Source organism: Scardinius erythrophthalmus (genome assembly GCF_964197995.2).
Source record: "Scardinius erythrophthalmus genome assembly, chromosome: 23".
Classification (NCBI taxonomy): domain Eukaryota; kingdom Metazoa; phylum Chordata; class Actinopteri; order Cypriniformes; family Leuciscidae; genus Scardinius; species Scardinius erythrophthalmus.
In genome coordinates this window covers 16,615,956-16,638,958 of record NC_138243.1, presented here as the reverse complement: position 1 = coordinate 16,638,958, position 23,003 = coordinate 16,615,956, and the positions used below count along the sequence as shown (strand labels likewise).

Genomic DNA, 23,003 nt, shown 5'->3' with positions numbered 1-23,003 from the left:
TAGCAGCCATTACTCCAGTCTTCAGTGTCACATGATCCTTCAAATAATCCTTCAAATAAACATTTACTATAATTATTATTATTCATGTTGAAAACAGTTGTGCTGCTTAATATTTTTGAAACCATGATAAAAAAAAATTCAGGACAAAGTAAAAAATAACAGCATTTATTTGAAACAGAATTTTGTTATAACACTGTCTTTACTGTCAACTGAATGCATCCTTGCTGAATAAAAGTATTAATTTCATTAAATGAAAACCTTACTGACCCCAAACCTTTGAATGATAGTGTAAAAAGTTGAGTTTTCTTGTATGAACTATCAGTTTGCATCACTTCCGAAAATTTCAAATTCCGTGTTTCAAATTAAAATGATTAATCACTAAATACTTCAAGTAATAGTCTGGGACATGTTTATATAAATTAATAAATGTCAGATTTCTGCGGTATCTAAATAAACTTGCCCTTACATTCCTTCTATTTGATTTATTAAGAAAAATATAATAATAGATATTATTTTAGTTATATAAAGTGGCACAACATGCAACTTCTAAACTAGGGTAATAAAGAAAATGACCAATATTTAAACAAACTGCTTTGCGCTCAAAGGCTCAATTTGGTCCTACATTCAAACATTTGCACTTCCCTTGTATGTGAAGAATCGTGCAAGACGTTAAGACATCTTGCTGACAGGCAACAGGAGAGATAAAAATGACATCACCTGGAGCAGGAGTTTTGTTATTTTACACACCTGTGTGGATTGAAGTCGTTGGAATGTTATTAAATCTTCCGGTCTACAGACTGACCAAAATCAGTAACTTCTTGGCAAGAAGGGCCATAAACTTTGTCAGAGCACGAGAACATATCAAGTACATCCTTAATTATCTGAAAAGCAGTTTGGTGAAGTGCCTTTCCCTACGCAGATCGGGATTTTGAGGACGGGCTGGATTCCAAGCACCATAAAACGTCCTCAGCGAGTGCTTCTATATTAAGAGTTTACACTCCTTGACATTTACAACTGGGTTTTGCAATCTAAGCAGATGCACGCTCTCAGAAATTGCCTCTCAGTCTCCTTCCTGCGCTCCGAATAATCTCTCAGAGTGAAGAGGAGCTCTGGCTGTAGTGGCGAAGCATCAGCTGGTCGTATATTGGGGAGCAGGGCTCACACAGCGGCAGCTCCGAGGCTGGCGATGTGGGAGACTCGCTGATCGAGTCCACGGAGGAGTCTCTGAATGGCGAAGGTGGTGTCAAGGCGCCCAGATCCTCAAAATCAGTGGTCCTGACCGCACACGAGGAGTCGTAGGTACTGTCAAAAAGGCTGGCAGGTGAAGCCCTGCTACTCCCACCGGCTATGATGCCCCCGGTGATGCCGACCGCGGAGCGAGGGTTGGTGTTTGCTACGGCCACCACATCTGCGTAGGTGGTGACGGTGGTGGGATGCGGCCTTTCTTGCGGGTGGAGACGGAAAGAGGGGGAGCAGGGTCTGGGGACCGGGGCGGTGGTGTTCACGGCTGTTCCCGGCGGTGACCCGGGCAGCATCATGGTGTTGAGCTCACTGATGTTCGCCGTGAATCGACTGACCACACAGCTGATCTGATCCATGATGGAGGTCTGGGGCGGGCCGCCATGATGCAAGCGCTCCGTCAGGTATGAGGGTATAGTCACCACTGTCGCACGCTCTTCATCGCGCTCTTCCAGTTCGCACCTCTGCAGCGGAGGTCGCTGACACACGGTCGGCAGCGGCGAAGGGGTCCGGGGGTGGTAGGTTACAGGGTAGCGCTGGTTTTTCTGAGACCCGTCATATGCCAGCTTCACCTGGTCTGGCGGCCGATCACAGCCCTTTGAGAAGGGCTTAATAATGGCCGTCTGGTTGGCCTCTTCCTTTTTCTTAATGTGGATTGAGATCCGCTTCCACAAGTTTGGCCTGTAACTTCTCTCATTCTGTGCCCAAGTCACCGTTTTGCCATTGGAACTGTGGAAAGAAAACAACAATGTGTATTTGATTGATTAATTATTCATAAATACACAAAACAATTTAACATAATTAGTATTTAGTATAGTACAGTGTAGTATACTAAATGTTATAAAGTGTATATATATCAATATAGTGTATATCAGTTGAGCAACTACGGAGCCTTCCCAAAACGGAGAAATTGAGACTGAATTTATAGACTTTTGGTATGGATTTATGCAGGGAACAGAATCACCAAAAAACAAAGAGGGACTTGGCTGCTACGCCCTTGCTAGTTTGAAACATTAAGGGCCCTATCAGTCCCTCGGTGCAATGCAGCGCCAGGCGCGACCCAAGTGTTTTTTGCTGGTTTCAGCCCTACGCAGTTATCATTTTCAAGTCCTGCGCCACGTTGCTTAAATAGCAAATACATTTGCACCTATTTGTGCGCCTATGGGCATGCTGGTCTGAAAACGAGGTGTGTTCGGGTGCATTGTTGGCGCATTGCTATTTTGAGGCAACTGAAATAGACTCTGCAGAATTTTTTTTTTTGTTGTTATTTAAAGAGCGTGTTAGTATTGTGCACCCTTTAGGCGGGTACACAACGTGTGTGCACTCTGCTTATTACACACACAGGGATGTGCAGCAGCACACAAACTAGCCAAATATTAAAAATAAAAGGATTACAATGTATAAGATTAATATTGTGTACATAAAGATATGGTGGAATCCGGCTTGTCCTGTAGAGGGTCTGCTTGCGCGCTTAAACCTCACGCACGTGCAGATCCGTTTGCTCTCTGGAGATGTTCGGTCTTTCCGCTTGCAAATTCCGCTATGTGAATAGCGAATCCGCCATGGCGCGAGCGCAACTGGCTTTTAAAGGGAATGTAAAATTACTCTCTGCTTGGTTTTTTACATGTTACTTCCAAGGCACACCCATTATACTCATTAATAGAATAGGGACAACCCTTTTAGACCATGTGCTGGGCGCGCCGACCATTTTTCCTGTCGTTAAACTAGCAAAAGTGGATTTGGACACGCCTTAAGTGCACTTGCACCGTGCGCTTTAGACCATGCGCTTAGATCATTAAAATAGGGCCCTAAACCTAAAGGCAAGAGAGAACTGACCCTACCATTAGCCATTTAAATCCATCCATTCCAAGCGCAATTACCCTCATCCAGTCCTGTACTTCAGACAGGAAATCTCTAACTTCAGTTCTCCTAATGCACCTGGGGACCCATCGACCCAAATGCACGAAACTACTGAGTTGCTCCAGGAATGATTCACAGGCAGACAGGGTAATTGGTTGGGGCTCTTTTTCTCTTTCGAGGGGAATATTGGCAGTTTTTTAATGTGCTCTAAAATATGCTCAGTTGGAGAGTTGATTCATTTTCAGTCTAAACTCATTTTCATCCTCAAAAGCAAACCTTTGGCAGGCATTACTGAGAGATAAACAGATTTAATGTGAGCTTCATTTATTTATTTATTTTGTCAGAAGCGGCTTCTGCATTTGAGAGTAGTGACTGCACATCATCTTATTATAAAGAGGAAAAAAAAGGATTTTCAAAACTGACATAAAAATAATTGACACGTTATGCCTCATTATCCTTAAATTCATTCAGGGTAAATCCAATTAAACCAAAGAAGCATACATGAAAAAATAATATGTCAATACTCAACTTTAGATAGCTGGATTTATCTAAAGACTTAGTCTAAAGACTTCAACTTTAGAAGTCTGCAATTATGACCAAGCATTTTTTTTAAACCTATCATGCAGGATTATTAACAACTATTCGAAACAATTTTGGTAACTGAAAAATAATACCAAAATAAAATAAAATAAAATAAAAATTACACCTAAATGGTAAATGACAAATGCATATAACAAAACAACAAAAAAATAATTAAAACTTTATAATTTAAAAATATGTATAAAAATCCAAATATTAATAAAAGCTAAAATAGTATATAGTATACTATTAGTACAGTATATAAAAAATACTAATATAACACTGCTCTCATACTGACCTTACTGTGTCTGTGCCAGAGCCTCGCCGTCTGAACAGGTTAGCCAAGCTGCTAGACCGGCTAGCGGCCGAGGCAGCTTTCCCGTCACCCACGTGCATCCTCACGACTGTCGACGTAGTGAAAGCGCTGCGTACGTTCCTCTCAGGTTTGGCCAACATGATGTAGACTTTGGGTACAAACATGCAGCACAGCGCAGTAGTGGCGCTGAGGCTAACGGAGAAACACATGGTGATTATCTTGTAGTTTGAACCAAAATAAATTGGCACGAAAGCCAGCCAGATAATGCAGGTGGTGTACATGGTAAACGCAATGTATTTGGCCTCGTTGAAATTGGCGGGGACGTTGCGGGTCTTAAAGGCATAGAATGTGCAGCTGAGGATGAGCAGCCCGTTGTAGCCCAAAGGCGCCACCACTCCGAGTGTGGTGGTGTTGCAGATTAGGTGCACCTCGCGTATGGACGGATAGTCGTAAATCACTTGTGGAGGTTCCATGATGAAGAGCGCCACGATGATGCCCAGCTGAATCAGGATCAGTATGAAGGCGATGACCAGTTGGGCACAGGCGCTCATAAAACGAGGCTTCTTGGTGCAGATCTTCTTCTTGCTGCCCGCGAGGATGCGAGCGATGCGGTTGGTCTTGGTGACCAGGGCTGAGTAGCTCATGGCAGGCGAGAGCCCGATGCCTAACCTCTGCAAGTAACAGTATGCCAAATGCGGCTTGGCGATGAGGCAGAATGTACACAGATACCCCAAACAGATGCCAGCCAGGATAATGAAGCACAGCTCCCTGCTGGAGGACTTCACCACCGGCGTATCGTGGAACCTAATGAAGACTAAAGTGACGAAGATGGTGGCGAGTAGGCCAAGGCAGGCGAAGACCACGGCGGCAATAGGCTCAGGATCTCCCCACAGAAGGAACTGAACCGGGATTGGCTCACAGCCTGAGGGACAAGAATTTCAAAAGACGTTAATGTAATTAGGCACTACTACAAGTCTATATATTTATTTATTTAATGGGGACAATATGTTTTACTATCCTCCTGTATCTTTTTCCTGATAGTATTGTAAAAGTTAAATAAACAGCTTTAGCAAAAAAAATCCCCCAAAAAAACAACAACTACAAAAAAAGCAAGTCGGTATAATGCCATTGCCTATGATTATTTAGAATCAATGATGTGTGACATTTAAACTTGCAAGGAGAACATCCATCGTTATGAAGATAACACAGTAAAACCGGCGGCTGAATTACAGTACAACTTTATAAAAATGTGCAAAAACAAACAAAACCATCCGTTCAACCAAGCATCATGCATTATGCATTACAGGCTGACATCAACAAGCGCTGATATATTTAGCATGTGCGATTTGCATCAAGAGACAGAGAATAAGGATGAAACTGAGTCTTAATTTGGATAGCCTTCAATGAGGTTGATCAAATGAGACTTTGAAGGTTTGGTCTGTTTTTACAGGTCAGATAAATTGTCAGTCCCAAACTAGTGACACCAAGAGCTACTCTGGAAAGTTATGGCCATGATTATCAAAGGCTTTTATGAAAGTCCCTTTAGGGCAAGTCATCGAAATCGCCAGCCATATTTATAATGCCCCAGGGAAGCTATTCATGCTCCAAAATCTCTGTAAATGTTTGACGGAATTACACTTTAATTACGTTTCAAATCAGGAATAAAATATGACACTAATTTCAGCATAAATTGTGCTCCTTAAACTCAAAAACAGTATTTTTCAGACTGGTCCAGCTAAAGCACATGCATTAATGCTTATATTCAAGAAACAGTAACACTTTACAATACGGTTTCATTACTTAACATTAGTTTATGAATCATACTCTCACAATGCAATGATCAAACATTTTTTACCACATTTACTAATCTAGATCAAGGATTTCCAAACGTTTTTGTCAGCCAATCCCCTGACCTTAAATATTTTTTGAAGAACCCCCTTGTCACGGTTCTGTTCAGTTAGTTTCATTTCCATGGACTTTTAGTTTGTTTTTTCAGTCACATGTTCTCCTTTGTCATAGTTTCCCGCCAATCTTTAGTTTATATGGGCACTGATTAATCGTCATAGCTGCTTATCATTTAAGTCAAGTCAAGTCAAGTCAACTTTATTTATATAGCGCTTTTCACAATACAGATTGTATCAAAGCAGCTTCACAGTATTAAATAAAATAGTACATCAGTGTTTGTTTCTGGTGTAAAACATCCACGTTTGGTAATGCAGATCAATAGCACTGTTGAATCGATTAATCAAATTAAGTATCCCCAACTGAGCAAGCCAAAGGCAACAGTGGCAAGGAACCGAAAAACTCCATCAGGTGACCTAATGGAGAAAAAAAAAAACCTTGGGAGAACCCAGGCTCAGTCGGGGGCCAGTTCTCCTCTGGCGTTTATGAAGTAGAGACCGGATTTAACTGTAAGATTAAAATATTATATGAATGCCTGGCTGAAGAGATGCGTCTTTAATCTAGTTTTAAACTGGGAGAGCGAGTCTGAGCAACGAACAGTATCAGGAAGGCTATTCCAAAGTTTTGGAGCTACATGTGAAAATGCTCTCCCTCCTTTAGTGGATCTAGATATCCTAGGTATGACCAAAAGCCTCGAATTTAGTGATCTTAAAGAGCGCGATGGATTATAGGGCGTTAAATAAACTGGAGCTAAGCCGCTTAGGGCTTTATAAGTCAGTAGCAATACCTTGTAATTAATACGGAACTTTATAGGTAACCAATGTAGTGATGATAAAATTGGTGTTATATGGTCAAACTTTCTTGACCTAGTAAGAACTCTAGCAGCTGCATTTTGGACTAACTGTAGCTTGTTTATTGAGGATGCAGGACAACCAGCTAATAAAGCATTACAGTAATCTAGTCTCGAGGTCATGAATGCATGAACTAACTTTTCTGCATCAGAAACTGATAGCATGTTACGTAACTTAGCAATATTTCTAAGGTGAAAAAAGGCTGTTTTTGTAACATATGAAATTTAGTTCATTATCTCTGTCTATTTAAGTTCCTCTGTTTGTATCATTCATGGTCCGGTATTGTTTGTGCATAGCACACTGTTTCATGTTGTTTGCCTGTGTTGAATGAATCTAGCTGTTATTGGGATTCTGCTTTCTTCATCATCTTTGACCTGGGATTGTTACAGAATACCAGACCACTAATGGATTATGCAGCAAAAATCGCTTCCCTAGTCCAAGAAGAACTTCCTCTAATGGACTTTGACCTTCATTTCAGTCAGCTTGCTTTAAAGACAACCTTCGTTGATGAGACTTTAAAGGGGGGGGGGGGGGGGGGTGAAATGCTATTTCATGCATACTGAGTTTTTTACACTGTTAAAGAGTTGGATTCCCATGCTAAACATGGACAAAGTTTCAAAAATTTAATTGCACGTTTGAAGGAGTATTTCTGTGCCAAAAATTGTCCTTCCGGTTTGTCACAAGTTTCGGAAAGTTTTTTTCGAGTATGGGTATGTGTGACGTCAGATGTAACGGAATTTCCTTATATGGGTCCTAAGGGCACTTCTCCGGTAAGATCGCGGGTGCGCGCACTCGTAGACCAGAGAAAGAGAGCGAAAGCAGTTCGCCATCAAAGCGCCCTGCCCGGCTTTTGGGAAGCCAATGTCACCAAAGAAGTGTGTTTTTGGTTGCCAGGGCAAGACAACCCTGCACAGATTCCCAAAGAACCCAGCGTTAAGGAACCAGTGGATGGAGTTTGTTTTTCCTGAGCATAAACGGAGTTGTGTAGACTGTTTGTTCCCTGCATTTCGACGATGATTGTTTTATAAACAAAGCCCAGATCGACGGATTTGCAGATCGTCTAATGCTTAAGGATCGAGCAGTCACAATGATAAAGGTTCGGTGAGTAAAACTGCTTCTAATCTATTTTCTCTGTGTGTTGTTACTAGCTCGGCGCGTTAGCACAGCTTTAGCTTTGCCCACACGGCACGCCTCCAGCCGCTCGTTTTTTTCCGGAAAGACTCGGTACATCCTATCTTTCTTAATATAATATAATAAAACTAAAGACTTTTTGGAGATATGAAGGATGCAATACTACTCTATAGGTACTCAAGATTAACAGGAGATTGAGTGATAATGAGCATTTCACCCCCCCTTTAAAGTCCCTCTTCTGGGTCAGGGCTAACTATTACCATCCAGTAGACCTCCCAGTAGAGCGTCTACCCCCGATCCAGACCACAGCCAAACCCGGAGCCCAGCTCACCACCACCCCTAACCATGGAGACGACAACGCCAGAGCCCCCCGCAGATGGAGAGCTTCCGCCCACCGCAAACCTTGAGTATGACGACAGCGCCTAATAACGCCCTGGAGTGGAAGTCTGACCAGGGGTGTGAGCCGGCAAACATTGGCTGATCGATTGGGACTCTGAAGCTGTGCATCCCACCCTGTCCCACCCTGAACTTTCATTATCAGAGTCATCAGCAGAACTATCATCACCGCTGGTTTTAGCCAGCGGAGAAACGGTATCATCGTTCAGCAAGAACACCAAATAACACTACTCATCCCTTCAAACTTACCTCTGTCACCATCTCTGCAAAGGTTCTCCTCAAGCCAGTCCTCCAGCCGCGCCTCTGCTGGATGCTTGCAGCCCTTTGCTTTCCCTGGTGACGCCTTGCAGCGACGTGAAGCCTCAGGTCATGCTACCACCTGCCTGGCCTGAGCGAGGGGATCCTTTGGCTCCGCCTCCGGCCTCTGATTCCTTCGCTCCACCTCGTCCCGTTGACCTGTTGGCTTCGCCTTGTCTCCTCCCTCCCTCGGCTCCACCAGAGACCCTCATATCTCCGGCTTCACCTTGGTCAGCCGTTACCCTGCCTGCGCCTCGGAATTATGAGCCATCAGCGGCGCTACGTCTCTCCACCCCGTCGGCTCCAGCGGGATCCGCCCTCTCTCCTGGATCCACCTTGGTCCTCGAGCACACTGGCTCCGCCTAAGTCCTCGGAGCACTCGGACTTCACCTCGAACGCTCGTCGCCGCACCCTTGCCTTGGTCTCCAGAGCCAGTGATGTCACTCAAGCCCATCAGCTCTCCGTCTGCGCCCTGGGATCCCCTAACATTGGCTCTGTCTTCGTCAGTCGTCCCACGGATGTCATCGGCCATGTCAACACCTTGGCTACTCCCTCCATTGACTCCCTCCCTCCGTGGGCTATCATCATGGCTGAGCTCTGGGTCATCACCACCCGGCTAATCCATCCATCATCTCCTCCTTGACTTCTTCCTCAATCACCTCCTTGGTCTGTCCTGCCTGCTTTTACCAGCCCTTCGCCATCTCTCATTAGCCCTTCGTCGGCTCCTTGTACACCCTCCCAAGCCCCCACCTTTCCTCCCTGAACGCATCTGTCACATGTTCTCCTTTGTCTCAGTTTCCTGCCAATCATTAGTTTATACGGACACTGATTAATCATCACAGCTGCTTATGATTTAGTTCAATATCTCTGTCTATTTAAGTTTGTATCACTCATGGTCCAGTATTGTTTATGCGTAGCACACAGTTTCGTGTTGTTTGCTTGTGTTGAATAAATCTAGCTGATATCGGGAAATACTTATTCAGGAATACTTATTGGGGAATACCTTCATCTTTGACCTGGGATTGTTACATCCCATTTATTACTGTTTTTATTTATAAATTTTTTTTTTGTTCATTTTAATTTCACATTTTTATGATTTAATTGATTAACTTTTCATCACCATACCATACCCACTGCAGTTCCCTTACGATCCCTGGCGGGTTCCAAATACAAATCTAGGTTAATAAATATATATTTATTATATATATTTATATATATAAAATACATGAGTGTATTTATTAATTACTCAAGTATTGCTCGATTTTAGTTAATGATACCGAATGCACTGATTAGTGTTAACATATTATATTGTATAAGTTTTACCATTTACTCTTGATTATGAGAATTTTAGCGTCTACATATTTGCTAGATCAGCTTGAAAAATAAAGTTTTTAAGAGTGATTTGAGCTTAAAAATTTAATTTGTTGTTTTAAAGGGGTGGTTGATTTCACTTTTCTAACTTTAGTTAGTGTGTAATATTGCTGTTTGAGCATAAACAACATCTGCAAAGTTCTGAAGCTCAAAGTTTAAAGCAAAGGGAGATATTTTCTTTTAAAGAAATTGCTTTTTAAGGACAACAATAAACAGCTGGTAGGGATTACACAAGCTAGTGACATCACAAACCCTAAAATTTACATAAACCCCGCCCCCGGGAATGCGATTTATAGATTATCATGACAGAATATGCTAATCAATGACTAGAAGATAAGTACACATAAGCTACATAAATTCATCAACTAACCAATCAGAAATGTTGTCTACATGTTGCCACTTCTTCTTAAGTCTCTCCATCATTGTCCGACTCCGGTTTAAACATAAAAGGCTAAAAGTTTTTTACATTTTCAGTACATGTCTGTGTGAGGTAATCGAAGCTGCTAAGGACACAAGCTGTTGTAGCTCCGCCCTCTGTGCTGGGAGCAGCAGCTCATTTGCATTTAAAGAGACACAAAAAAATGCGTTTTTGCTCACCATCAAAAAGTAACAATTTTAACATGCTATATAAAAATATCTGTGGGGTATTTTGAGCTAAAACTTCACATACACAATCTGGGGACATCAAAGACGTATTTTACATCTTGTGAAAGGGGCATTATACCACCCCTTTAATTTTAAGTGAGACTGTAGCCGCCATATTGAACATTTGGATTTTTCCCATTTATATATTTACATGTGCACCATCTTTGCTACAGAGTCTTTGTACAGTGCATAAACTATATTGAAGATCCTTGTAAAATAAATATATGGTATAAAATAAACTGCTACTAAATTTCGAAAATTGGCACTCAGGCTCTCGCATGAATAGTAGAGAGGCCTCGGCTCTCAGTAATGTACTACATGCTGAGAGACTGCTGCTACAGGGCTTACGCTTGACAGCAATTCTGGAACATTCTGATGGGCACCCCCGCCAAGTCCAAATCTCTGTTTTTGGCATTAAGTTGCCATGGTCCAGATTCTCAAATAACGCTCTAAGAGATAAATGGGTCTCCTATGTTATTCCGTGACCCAGATACTTATATCACACACTGTTGTACAAGATGATAAGCTTATGTGGCTGGTCTAAGCGTTTTAGAATCATGGGTAAAAGACGGTTGTGACTTCTAGATTAACTACAAGAAGAACATTTTGCTCTGAAAGTGGATGTAGAATCACCTGTGAGGTCATCTGTAGGCCAGGATCCAAGCTCACACGCACGGCAGGTGTATTCATCAAACACAAACTCGTTTTCTTTACACGGAGTGCAGGTCCAGCAGCAGCTCACCTCACCCTTACGGATAACCTGAGGTGGTCAGAACAGACCGGTCATGTTATAGATTTTTGTGAAGAAAATGCTTGCTCTCAAAGCCACCACCACAATGCTATATTGTTGTGAGTGGTTGCAGCGCACCTCTATGTGGTTAATAAGGGGTTCTAAGTGGTTTTTAGTGCATTGATATGTGGGTTCCTAAGGTGTTTTGAGTGGCTAAAGTTCCACCTCCAAGTTTAGATGATAGTCTCCTCCTTAAAGATGGCTCAGACTCTTGCATAAGTCTGCATCTGGAATTTTTTATTGGCGCTTTGCAATCAAAAATATAAGTCACACTCAAATTTGTAATTCTGCTGAAAACACCTCTCCTATTAAGCCACATGAATAGAGATATCAGGTAAAAAAAAAAAAAAAAAGGCTATATTAAGGCATCTTTACACAGCTGACTTAAGGCTGCTTTGTGCCTGCTCAAAATTCTGTGTAAAGAAACATTGCAGCATAAAAGCCAGACTAAATGATGCCTGCTCTGATCCACCTAAGCCCCTTGTATAACAATATGCAGTTAGAATTGCTGTGTAAATTACATTTATGCCACCTCTGAGCAACATTAAGCAGTCTTTGTAAAGTCTGTGTATTTAAAATAAAAAAAAACACATACACATTCACATAACACATTTTTCTTTACAAAGATTCCTTCACTGCATTTTTCACCTTTATCTGAGCTTTTTCACAGGGATCACTGCACACTGATCTGATGATGGCACTGCTGTTGGCCCAAATCTCCTCGTCATCCATCTTCAGCCCACTGTTGTCCCAGCTGCCCACGTGGATATAGCTATAGTCCTCCTCACTCATCTGTTTAAAGTTCATGATCTCATACCTAGAAAAACACATGTAAAAGCAATGTCATGGGCGTGAAATGGTTAACCTAGAGTCATTCTTAAAACCATCAACATGGTTTGCCCATATAGCCATTCAGTCTAGCCATGAAAATGAATTCACAATGACATCAACGAGAGATTGTTTTCATTATCTTTGAAAGGAGTTTAGAAGCACATTCTGACTTGTGAATGGAGCAGAATATGAAAGATTCCTACCTCCCCGGGGAGTCTCCGTTCTCATCAAACAGCACTACTTCTCCCGAGACACCACTGAAGTTTGTCCTCATGAGGAATTCTAAGAGTTTACCTCCATCAATCGGCCGCATGGCTTCACAGAGGCCTGCATAGCCTGGACACAGAGACTTCTGCATGGCGTGCAGGCCGTAAGCCATAGAGTAGATGGCATTGATCACAAAGCCCATCTTCGTGTCCTGAGCATACTGGTGTCGGAGCAACTCTTTCTCTGTGAAATGGTGTAGTGAAAATAAACATTGAAACAAACAAAATATTGAATTCTAAAGTCACCTTTTTAGCGCAATTTTCCACCGGACAAAATTGCGCTTGTTAACTCATGATTTCTGTTCTGTGCGTCTGTGCGCACCAATCTTGCATTTCTATCTACTCCTCAACCAGACCACCTAGAGACTTCGGGTTTTCGGCATTATGTTAAGGAAGGTCTAATCTCGGGAACGCACACAAAAAATCCAGGAAAAGATTTACTATCTCTTAGTGTTGTGATCCCATGAGTTGAGAAAATTGCGCTAAAACACTGAGTTTTTATTACTTGTTTGTAATTAATATCGATTCGGTTGCTTTCATCTGCCATAGTAATGTCTTTATCATCATTTGGGGGCTTTTCTCAGCATATACTGATATTTTGTAATTCATTTCATAACATTTTTGTTGAAAGATTCATTATTAGATGGAGAGATGAATAAATGGACGAATAGATCAAGTAATGAAAGGATGAATGGATGATAGATGGATGAATAGAATGAATAGATAAATTGATGGAATAAAAGACATGGACAGATAAATGGATTGATGGACAGATAGACTATGGATGGATGAATTAATGGATGGATGATGAATAGTTGAATGAACAGATGGAATGAAAGACTGCTACATGAATGGATGGATGGATGATATATAATGGATGGATGAATGATAGATGAATGGACAACTGGATGGATGATGAATAGCCGAATTAATTGATGGAATAAAATACTAATGTATAGATGGGTGGGTGGATGGATGAATGTATAGATAAATGGATGGATAAATGAATGATGAATAGTTGAATGAACATATAGAATGAAAGACAGCAACACAGATAGATGGATGGATGATAGCTGATGGATGGATGAATGAATAGATGAATGACAACTGGATGGATGACGAATAGCTAAATTCAGTGATGGAATAAAATACTAATGTATTATATTATTATTAATTATTATATTATTTATAATAGTTGGATGGATGGATGAATAGATAGATGAATGGATAAATGAATAATGAATAGCTGAATGAATAAATGGAATGAAAGATGGGCGGGTGGATGGATGGATAATAATACTGATATTAAATTGTATTTGTAGTGCGCCTTTTTAAAACTCAAAGCACTTCAACATGTGCAGAACAAAATAACAAATCAAACAAAAAATAATTACTATAAAAAATACACAGTAATAAATTATAAATTAAAAGCTTATAAAGATATGTCTTAAGAAGCAGAATTCCTCATAGATGCAGGTAATGAGTTCTATAACTTGGATGGATGGATGGATGACTGGATGGATAGTGAATAGTTGAATGAATAGATGAAATGCAAGATGGGTGGATGGATGGATTACTGGATGGATGTCTGGATGGATGGATGGATGGATGAATTAATTTAATGAATGAATAGATGCAATGAAAGATGGGTGGTTGGATGGATGGATAGATTGAATAACTGATGAATGGTGTATGGATGGATGGATGAAATAATGAACAGGCAGACAGATAGACAGGTGAATGGACATATATATATATATATATATATATATATATATATATATATATATATATATATAGAGAGAGAGAGAGAGAGAGAGAGAGAGAGAGAGAGAGAGAGAGAGAGAGAGAGAGAGAGAGAGAGAGAGAGAGAGAGAGAGAGAGAGAGAGAGAGAGAGAGAGAGAGAGAGAGAGAGAGAGAGAGAGAGAGAGAGAGAGAGAGAGAGAGAGAGAGAGAGAGAGAGAGAGAGAGAGAGAGATGGATAGATAAACAGATCAACTGATGGAAAAACAAATGGATGTATACAGTATATGGTTGCAATGCATGGATGGATGAACTGATAAAGACAAGAGTTAAAATGTCCTAAAATCATGTAAGCTATGGGTCTGTCATGGTCAGAGATCATCTTCCACTCACTGGTGCAGGTCTTGTTGTATTTGAGACTCTCTTGAGGATGACCCTTCAGTCGGCACTGGAAGCGGTGCTGCCAGAACTCGACGAACCAGGGGTCCCGGAGGTTGGTGTCCGGCTGCAGGTTCAGGTAGTAATCATCGAACCATGTGACGTAAGCAGACTGAAGCTTGATAGTGATTCCCCCAGCTGCCTCCCTCTGGAAGCCATCAGTGACATCATAGCGGTCAGCCCAGCCGTCGCTGCAAAGTGTGCAAGAGACAAGCGAGTAATGAACGGCTTTTTTATAGAACAAACTCCCTTGAGACACAGACAGGGAGCCTCCCAGACCAAACTGACCCACATAACAGCCAAAGCCCAGTAGTTATTATGACCAGGTTACACTATGAATTGGGTCTTGAGGACACAGCCGGCCAGTATTTCATACTGACAGTACTGTCACAGACTCTGGCGGGTATAATAAACCTCTCCATGAGATGGATATGCTCCAAGGCTTCCCTATTAAGCAACAAAGGGATCTTTGGATGACAAGAGATGAATCTATTTTCTTCCTCCTCTTTAATACAAACACACAAAATAAATGATACTTTTCAGCATCCTCTCCATCTATATGTTCTCTAACACTTCCTAAACTCACGGCGCTAAATGTTACACAACTCAGCAGTGTGTGGGAGGTATCATTTTTGTTCTTATGGTAGGTAAGGAGAGGCTTTCATAACTTGTCCTTGGAGGCAAAAGCAATGGGAGGGAAAGCATAGAGGAGCATGTAAGCAGGAGCTTGAATCATCTCATGGAAAAGAGCTGAACAGCTCAGTAAACCCACACACTGACCCCAGCGGGTCAGCCTCCCTCTGCCCACTGCTCCTGCAGGAAAACTTACAAAGACAACAAAAATGCCAAAGCAAAGGCGCCACAGTCTTTATAAAGATGTCTGACAGCATTTACAGCACATTAGAGCATCATGTGCATACTGTAAAATGATGCTGGGGCGATTTACGGAATATTTGATTTTATTTTGGTGCCAAATAACATTCATCAACAAATAGGACATTTCTCTCTTGCTCTTTGTGTTATAACTTGCGTAGGTGACATTAAAGCTATTTTAACAGTACATTAATACAGTACATGAATCTTTTGAACGGTCAGTTTAAGTGAATCGGTTTAAATGAACACTGATTCAATTGATTTGCACTGATTTGTTTGTGTCGGCACTTGAAGATGCTCATGGAAATACTCAAATTTCGGTCTGATAAAAGTTCCTCAGGTTGAATGATAAAAAAATCATAACCCTAAAAACCAAATCAGTGCAAATACAATAATAATATCAAGCTTGAATATCTTCTGGAAAATAAAGTGTGAAAAATATTGAGAATTTTTTTTTTTATGTCACAGAGCCTATGTATGTATATATGACTATGGTTAGACTTCATAAAATGTCTATATAAATAAAAACATTTATTACGTTTACATGTGCATAAAGAATATTGATTCATTTTATATGAACACATTATATATTCATTAAATATGGATTTAGTGACAATTAAAAATTAAAGATAAAGAATAAAATAAATAAATTATAATAATTATAAAAAGATATACGCTTTATACATCAATGTTTCAGGAAAAACATGTCTGTGGGCGTTTCGCATTTTGGAATCTACACGAATCACAGTTTTAATCCTTTAACAATTAGCCCACAGAGGAATGACACACACACGCCTATGTGGGATGCTGCTGTATTAAGGACAGAAAATAATAACACATTTACACCAACAAATGCTGCAAATAAGCTGCAAAGTGATTAAATTAGGTTACATTTTTATCCATCCCCGGGGTGGAGTCCGATCAGCCCTCATCAGCCATGGATCAGCACTTGTGCACACTTCACTGATGAACAATTCGACAGATAATACAACAGAATACAATGCAGTGTCCTCTCACTCACTACAGACAGATGGCTGGGCACAGTCTGCAAACTGCTCGTTAGTAAATAATTGAAAGCCATTCAGTTGTGAAACGGCAGAGCTCGGACATCACTGCTTTCGTGGCTGTCAATAGGCTGCTGAGAGCAGATGTTTTCAGATAGCCTTTCGTAACAATTGTTTTGCAAATCGGGACGATCTTTGAAGGATGAACAAAAAATGTTTTTGGTCACCATATTAAAAATATGGATAATATTCAGACTTTTGAGCTTTGAAGTGCTCGAAAAAGTTTTGAAGTACTTGAAAGTCTTCTTAATTCTTATAACAATGTCTAACTGTCTAATTTTCTGGGTTATAATCAAAGCTATATGCGATTCATCTTTGGACGCACCGGACACACACTTGTCGTATTTTAAAGGGTTAGTTCAACCAAAAATGAAAATTCTGTCATTAATTACTCACCCACAAATTAATTACAAACCAGTTTCGATCATCTTCGGAACACAAATGACGATCTTTTTGATAAAATATGAGAGATTTCTGTCCCTCCGTTGGCAGCTATGCAATGAACACTTTGATGCTTCAAAACGTTTATAAAGATATCGTAAAACTAATCCATATGAATTGAGTGGTATAGTAAAAATTTTCTGAAGAAACACGATCGCTTTATATGGTGACCAGATTGAATGTAGGCTTTTATTCACATATAAACATTGATCACTGAACATAAACAGAACTGCTTGACGCGTGAGAACAAACCTCATTGGTTCTTGCTGAAGCTCAAATGTGCTGCTTAACACACAAGAATGAACCTCATTGGTTCTCACACGTCAAGCTAACATGCTTGAGCTTCCGTTTATGACAACTGATGTGTGAGTTGATGAATGTTGATGAAAGCCTAAATTAAACCTGTTCATTATATATAGCGATTGTGTCTCTTCCAATGGAGGAACAGAAAGCTCTCAGATTTCATGAAAAAAGATCTTCATTTGTGTTCCAAAGATGAACGAAAGTCTTACGGGTTTGAAACGACATGAGGGTGAGCAATTAATAACAGAATTTATATTTCTGGGTGAGCTATCCCATTAAGTTTGGTGCTGTTGTCAACAGCATTTTGGTTGTTTTTTGCTATGTTTTGGCTATATCTTTGCATGAATATCAATTTCATGCATTTCAATTTGTCAAATGGCTTTAATATGTGTAGATGTGCTTTTTGTGATATTTGAGGATGGCTGCAGCAGCAGCATTCATTGAGTTAGGAAAGAAAGAAAAGATGAGGGACATTTGATCATAAGTTCGTCATCCCTTGGCTTTTGGTGAATTGAAGCCACTGAGTAGGGTTAACGAATGAAAGCCAATGAAGCAAACATGCATATGCAGGGCATTACGTGAATGAATGAAATCAGAAAGCAGCCAAGATACCAAAGAAAGAACGTGGAGATTTTGTAAAATGTCTTGAGGCACTTATCACTTTTGCAGCCACATAGAGATCAAGTAACTGGAACAGAGACACAGTGGCCAGATTCTCATTAAACCAAAAAAAAAACCCCAAAAAAACTCAACACTCGGCTACCTTCCCTGGTGTCTGACACCTCATCAAACAAACACACACACACATAAACTCGGTCATCCACTCATGCACACACAAACACACCTCACCCACGCATACACATGGACACACACACAGTCACTGGCACCCCCATAAACATGGCATCTTCTCTCAGCCCATCCAGGCTGTCTGGAATGCCCCGAGGCCCAGAATACCATGACACCATTTTCTGAAATAGATCCTCTTTAAATATTCTGAAATATAGGCCTTTACCACAGAACAAATCCCATTAAACTTCACCAAAACAAAGATTTTCCAGGCGCATGCAGGCAGTGGCGGATTTAGCAAATCGGGGGCCCAAGGCGAAGGTAGGCTATGGGCCCCTACCCATCCAATCTTTAAAAGAGAACGAAAAAAATATGTACCGACTGAATGGTGGATAGGGAGGTAAAGCTAATCTACGGGGAAGTAAAGGTTAGAGAGGAGAAAAAAACGTCCCCTTTAAACCCTGCATAGCCTACACTTCTTTACTCCTAAACAGAAACATGTTACAATGTTTACATGGTACAATTTATGGTAAGCTATGTGTTTTTTTTTTTTTTTTGCTTGGCAAATTTCACCATTTCGATTCAATTCTTGTGATTTGATTCAATATTGACTCATTTGGATAAATATTAGGTAACGTTTCACAAGACAGGCGTTACTTTTTCTCAAGAAAAAAAAAAACTATCAGCTGGTATTATTTAAGGTTAAAATAAGTAATTTACTGTAGTACACATATTTAGCCAAATACTCTCTATAGCTCTTTTTTTCTAGCCAATTAAATGGCTTTCCTGAGGTAAATGTTATGTGACGATTGTTCTCCAGCTGTTTTACCTCTTTTCGCGGTTGAAAAACACTTATTGATCGATATTATGAAAAAGGAATATACATTTCGGTAAGTTATACGGTATCTTTCAACATTGTTAATTCGTGTTTATTTACTATTAGGTAGAGATGATCAGTTCACGTGCCGCTATAGGAATCTGTCACGACACATTAAAACGGCAAAACGGTATTGTTTGAATTTCGTAATAGAATTGACAGAGCTGAATCTGAGAGCTGAGATTTTTATTAAATATCATGATTCATAAACTGCTCAGTTTTGTCTGTCGATCTCCGTGTCCTCTTTGCTTCACGATTTTTCTGTGCATTGGACGTTGTTGTTCCTGATCTGTATCCCCAACAGTAGCCATAAAAAAGTTTGTCATCTTTGGCAGCGTTCCCAAATACTTATCAGCGTCTTTTCACTTTTTTTTCTTTTATTTGAGCCGCTTGGGTAACTTCAAAACTTTAAATTTTCGCGTTTAGACTCGTCTTGCTCTGGGGATCAATTGCTCTATTTCCCAGTCCCCCGTTACTGCGTGTTGTTTATCTTTCGCGCCGCGCACTTTTTCGGACTTTTTGCTTTCCTCCCGCTTCCTCCTTTTTTCAGCACCGCTTGGGTAGCTAGCTTCGCTTCATTTTTACTCTGTCTACTACTCTGTACACTCTGTCTGTCAATCACTTCTTTTTCTCCGTCAGTTTTTTTGGCACAGCCGTGTCACATTCGCAGATGCGCAGTAAAAGTGAGATAATGGAATAGTCCAAGGTAGTGAGGCGGGGGGCCCCCTCCTGTCTTCGACACTAATGATTTATGCCATTTTTCGCAAATGGAGTTTTAGAAATATATAATTTGAAAAAAAAAAGAAAAAAATAAGTTAATAGGGCATTTTGGGGGCCCCTAGGTAGCTCGGGGCCCAAGGCAATTGCCGACCTTTGCCTAATGGTAAAGTCCGCCCCTGCATGCAGGTTGATATTATCCGATTACAAAGTTATTAAAGGAGCTGATCTCAAAACAATGGAGTTTTTTTATGATTTGAAAAACTATGGGCACTGAAAAAACGGCAAGGCAAATTATTGGATATTAAATCCGGATTAAATCAAAAATCAAAATTTCACAAAAATATTTCTTTAGAGAAGAAGAGAAAAATATTCAAAGCACATGCTTAAAAATCTTCTTTTCAAACCATTGGTGAAAATGAGAGCTAATTCTAATTATTAATAAATACTACAATAGCATATAAATAATGTTAAAATAACACTGGTATAAATTCATGTACTTTGTAGATTCAGTGTAATTAAAAATATCAGCTTCTCTCTTTTGAGGTCACCACAGTGGACCATCCACATATTTATTTTGCATATGTTTTACAATATTTAATAAAACCAATTCATTTAGCTGTTACCATTATTAGGTTGCCATTTCAGTTGCCATTTGAAGGTATGATATACAGTAATTATATATTTTTTCCCCATCATTTACATTTAGCAGAAGGTGTTCTTATCCAGTCCATTTAATGTAAACTCATCCTTAAAGGTGAAGCACTAAACAAAACTGCAAAGAATTAAGTTTTCCCAAACGCTCCCAACAGCCCCTGCATGTCTTCCATTGTTTGGATGAACTGGTAGTCCCACCCCAAAAATACACCATTGGTTGAGCCAGATATTGGTGATCCTCAATTGAACTTACCTATAGTCATCTTTGCATATAAAACTGGGATAGGATAAGGAATTTTAACTTTGAAAAAAAAGACACTTCATTTTTAATAGTCAGCGAATGCCTCAATACCAAACCGAAGAGCTCCTGAACAGAAGCAGAAATTGGAGGGATTATTCTTAGTTTAATATCTCAAAGACATAATACATTATTTCAGTCCTTAATATCCATAAGCGATTTATTAATGGAACAGCGAGAACTGAATTGGGGGTGAAGCTAAAAATAGATAATTTAGATGTCACACTCCAGGAGATTATAAATGGGAAGAATCATTTCTTACTTCATTTGACACTATGAATAGCACGTGCACATTTTTCAAGATGTCGATGCCAAGTCAAACTCTTAAAATACTCTTTTCACAGGATCTGCCATATACAATTATCTTTTTTATAAGTCATTGAATGGTAAATTAGCAATCTTTCACAAATAGCTGAAGCGTCTCTAATGTGTTTGTTAGGTAAAGTTGAAATGTAAGAGTGTTTAAGAGACAGTCTGTACTTGCTGAAACAGATACAGTGTTACAGAATTAGTTCAGTGTCACTGCACCTCTCAAGTCTTGATTACAGAGTCAATAAGCTCACTCAAGAGGAGATATTATCATTACACGAATCAAGTGCCTATCTCTAAAACAATCATAAATCACATACCTTGCTTCAGATGATTGTTCACTATAATGGTGATGATGATGGCAACATTTGTGGTGATAACAGACAGAAAGATGGGCCTTGCTTCCATGTTTTGATCCATCTTGATTTTGTCTCTCACACACACATACACAAGCAAAGAGATGCAGATGATGATCAACAGGCGTGGGTGGACATTCAAAAGGTAAACAGTCTCTTTGAGATACCAACAGAACTGCCTGATGCATGGTGTGGCCCTTTCTGACCCACAATATCTGTGGAAAAAGCACTAAATGAACAGAGGGTAACAGGCAGTGAAGAAGATACAGAAGAAAGGTGTCACCGGGGCTGGTTGGCACATGTGCTATATCTCATAACTACTATATGGTTTTGAATCAAACATCCAAATACATAAATGTATGTTTACTCTAGGACATATATTCACACATATGCATACTTTTATAAAATTGATTAATTATAACAAGTTTTTTTCGCTTTATATTATCTTTCTTTTACTTTTATATTAGCACTTTGTTTTACACATTTTTGTTCATTGAATAATTTTGTGCTTTATATTAATTTTACTTTATACATTTTTGTGGAGAAACATGGTGATGGAAAGATCGAAAGGTCTTGAATCGAAAATGGAAGATTTTTGTGTTCCCGAGAAACTTTGCGTTCGCTCACAAAATGTTTGTGTTCTCTCGAGAAACTTTGCGTTCGCTCACAAAATGTTTGCGTTCTCTCAGGAAACTTTGCGTTCGCTCACAAAATGTTTGTGTTCTCTCGGGAAACTTTGCTTTCGCTCACAAAATGTTTGTGTTCTCTCGGGAAACTTTGCTTTCGCTCACAAAATGTTTGTGTTCTCTCGGGAAACTTTGCGTTCGCTTACAAAATGTTTGCGCTCTCTCTGGAAACTTTGCATTCGCTCACTAAATGTTTGCGTTCTCTTGAGAAACTTTGCGTTCGCTCACAAAATGTTTGCGTTCTTTCGGGAAACTTTGCGTTCGCTCACAAAATGTTTGTGTTCTCTCGGGAAACTTTGCTTTCGCTCACAAAATGTTTGTGTTCTCTCGGGAAACTTTGCTTTCGCTCACAAAATGTTTGTGTTCTCTCGGGAAACTTTGCGTTCGCTTACAAAATGTTTGCGCTCTCTCTGGAAACTTTGCATTCGCTCACTAAATGTTTGCGTTCTCTCTGGAAACTTTGCGTTCGCTCACAAAATGTTTGCGTTCTCTTGAGAAACTTTGCGTTCGCTCGCAAAATGTTTGCGTTCTTTCGGGAAACTTTGCGTTCGCTCACAACATGTTTGCGTTCTCTTGAGAAACTTTGCGTTCGCTCACAAAATGTTTGCGTTCTTTCGGGAAACTTTGCGTTCGCTCACAAAATGTTTGCATTCTCTCGAGAAACTTTGCGTTTGCTCACAAAAATGTTTGCATTCTCTCGGGAAACTTTGCGTTCGCTCACAAAATGTTTGCGTTCTCTTGAGAAACTTTGCGTTCGCTCACAAAATGTTTGCGTTCTTTCGGGAAACTTTGCGTTCGCTCACAAAATGTTTGCATTCTCTCGAGAAACTTTGCGTTTGCTCACAAAAAGTTTGCGTTCTCTTGGGAAACTTTGCGTTCACTCACAAAATGTTTACATTCTCTTGGGAAAATTTGCGTTCGCTCACAAAATGTTTGCGTTCTCTCAAGAAACTTTACGTCCACTCACAAAATATTTGCGT

At 40.1% G+C, this 23,003-nt stretch overlaps 1 protein-coding gene across 1 annotated transcript in view; it reads right to left on the bottom strand.

Moving 5' to 3' along the window:
* Positions 1–1,091: 1,091 nt before the first annotated feature.
* Positions 1,092–23,003, bottom strand: part of grm5a (glutamate receptor, metabotropic 5a) — a gene marked incomplete at both ends in the record, with an annotated part of 32,866 nt that continues 10,954 nt past the window's right edge. Inside the window, 6 exons of the mRNA XM_081354277.1 lie at positions 1,092–1,968; positions 3,977–4,916; positions 11,221–11,347; positions 12,026–12,194; positions 12,412–12,658; positions 14,612–14,847. Coding sequence (XP_081210403.1) covers positions 1,092–1,968; positions 3,977–4,916; positions 11,221–11,347; positions 12,026–12,194; positions 12,412–12,658; positions 14,612–14,847 — 2,596 coding nt within the window. The remainder of the gene's footprint in view (positions 1,969–3,976; positions 4,917–11,220; positions 11,348–12,025; positions 12,195–12,411; positions 12,659–14,611; positions 14,848–23,003) is intronic.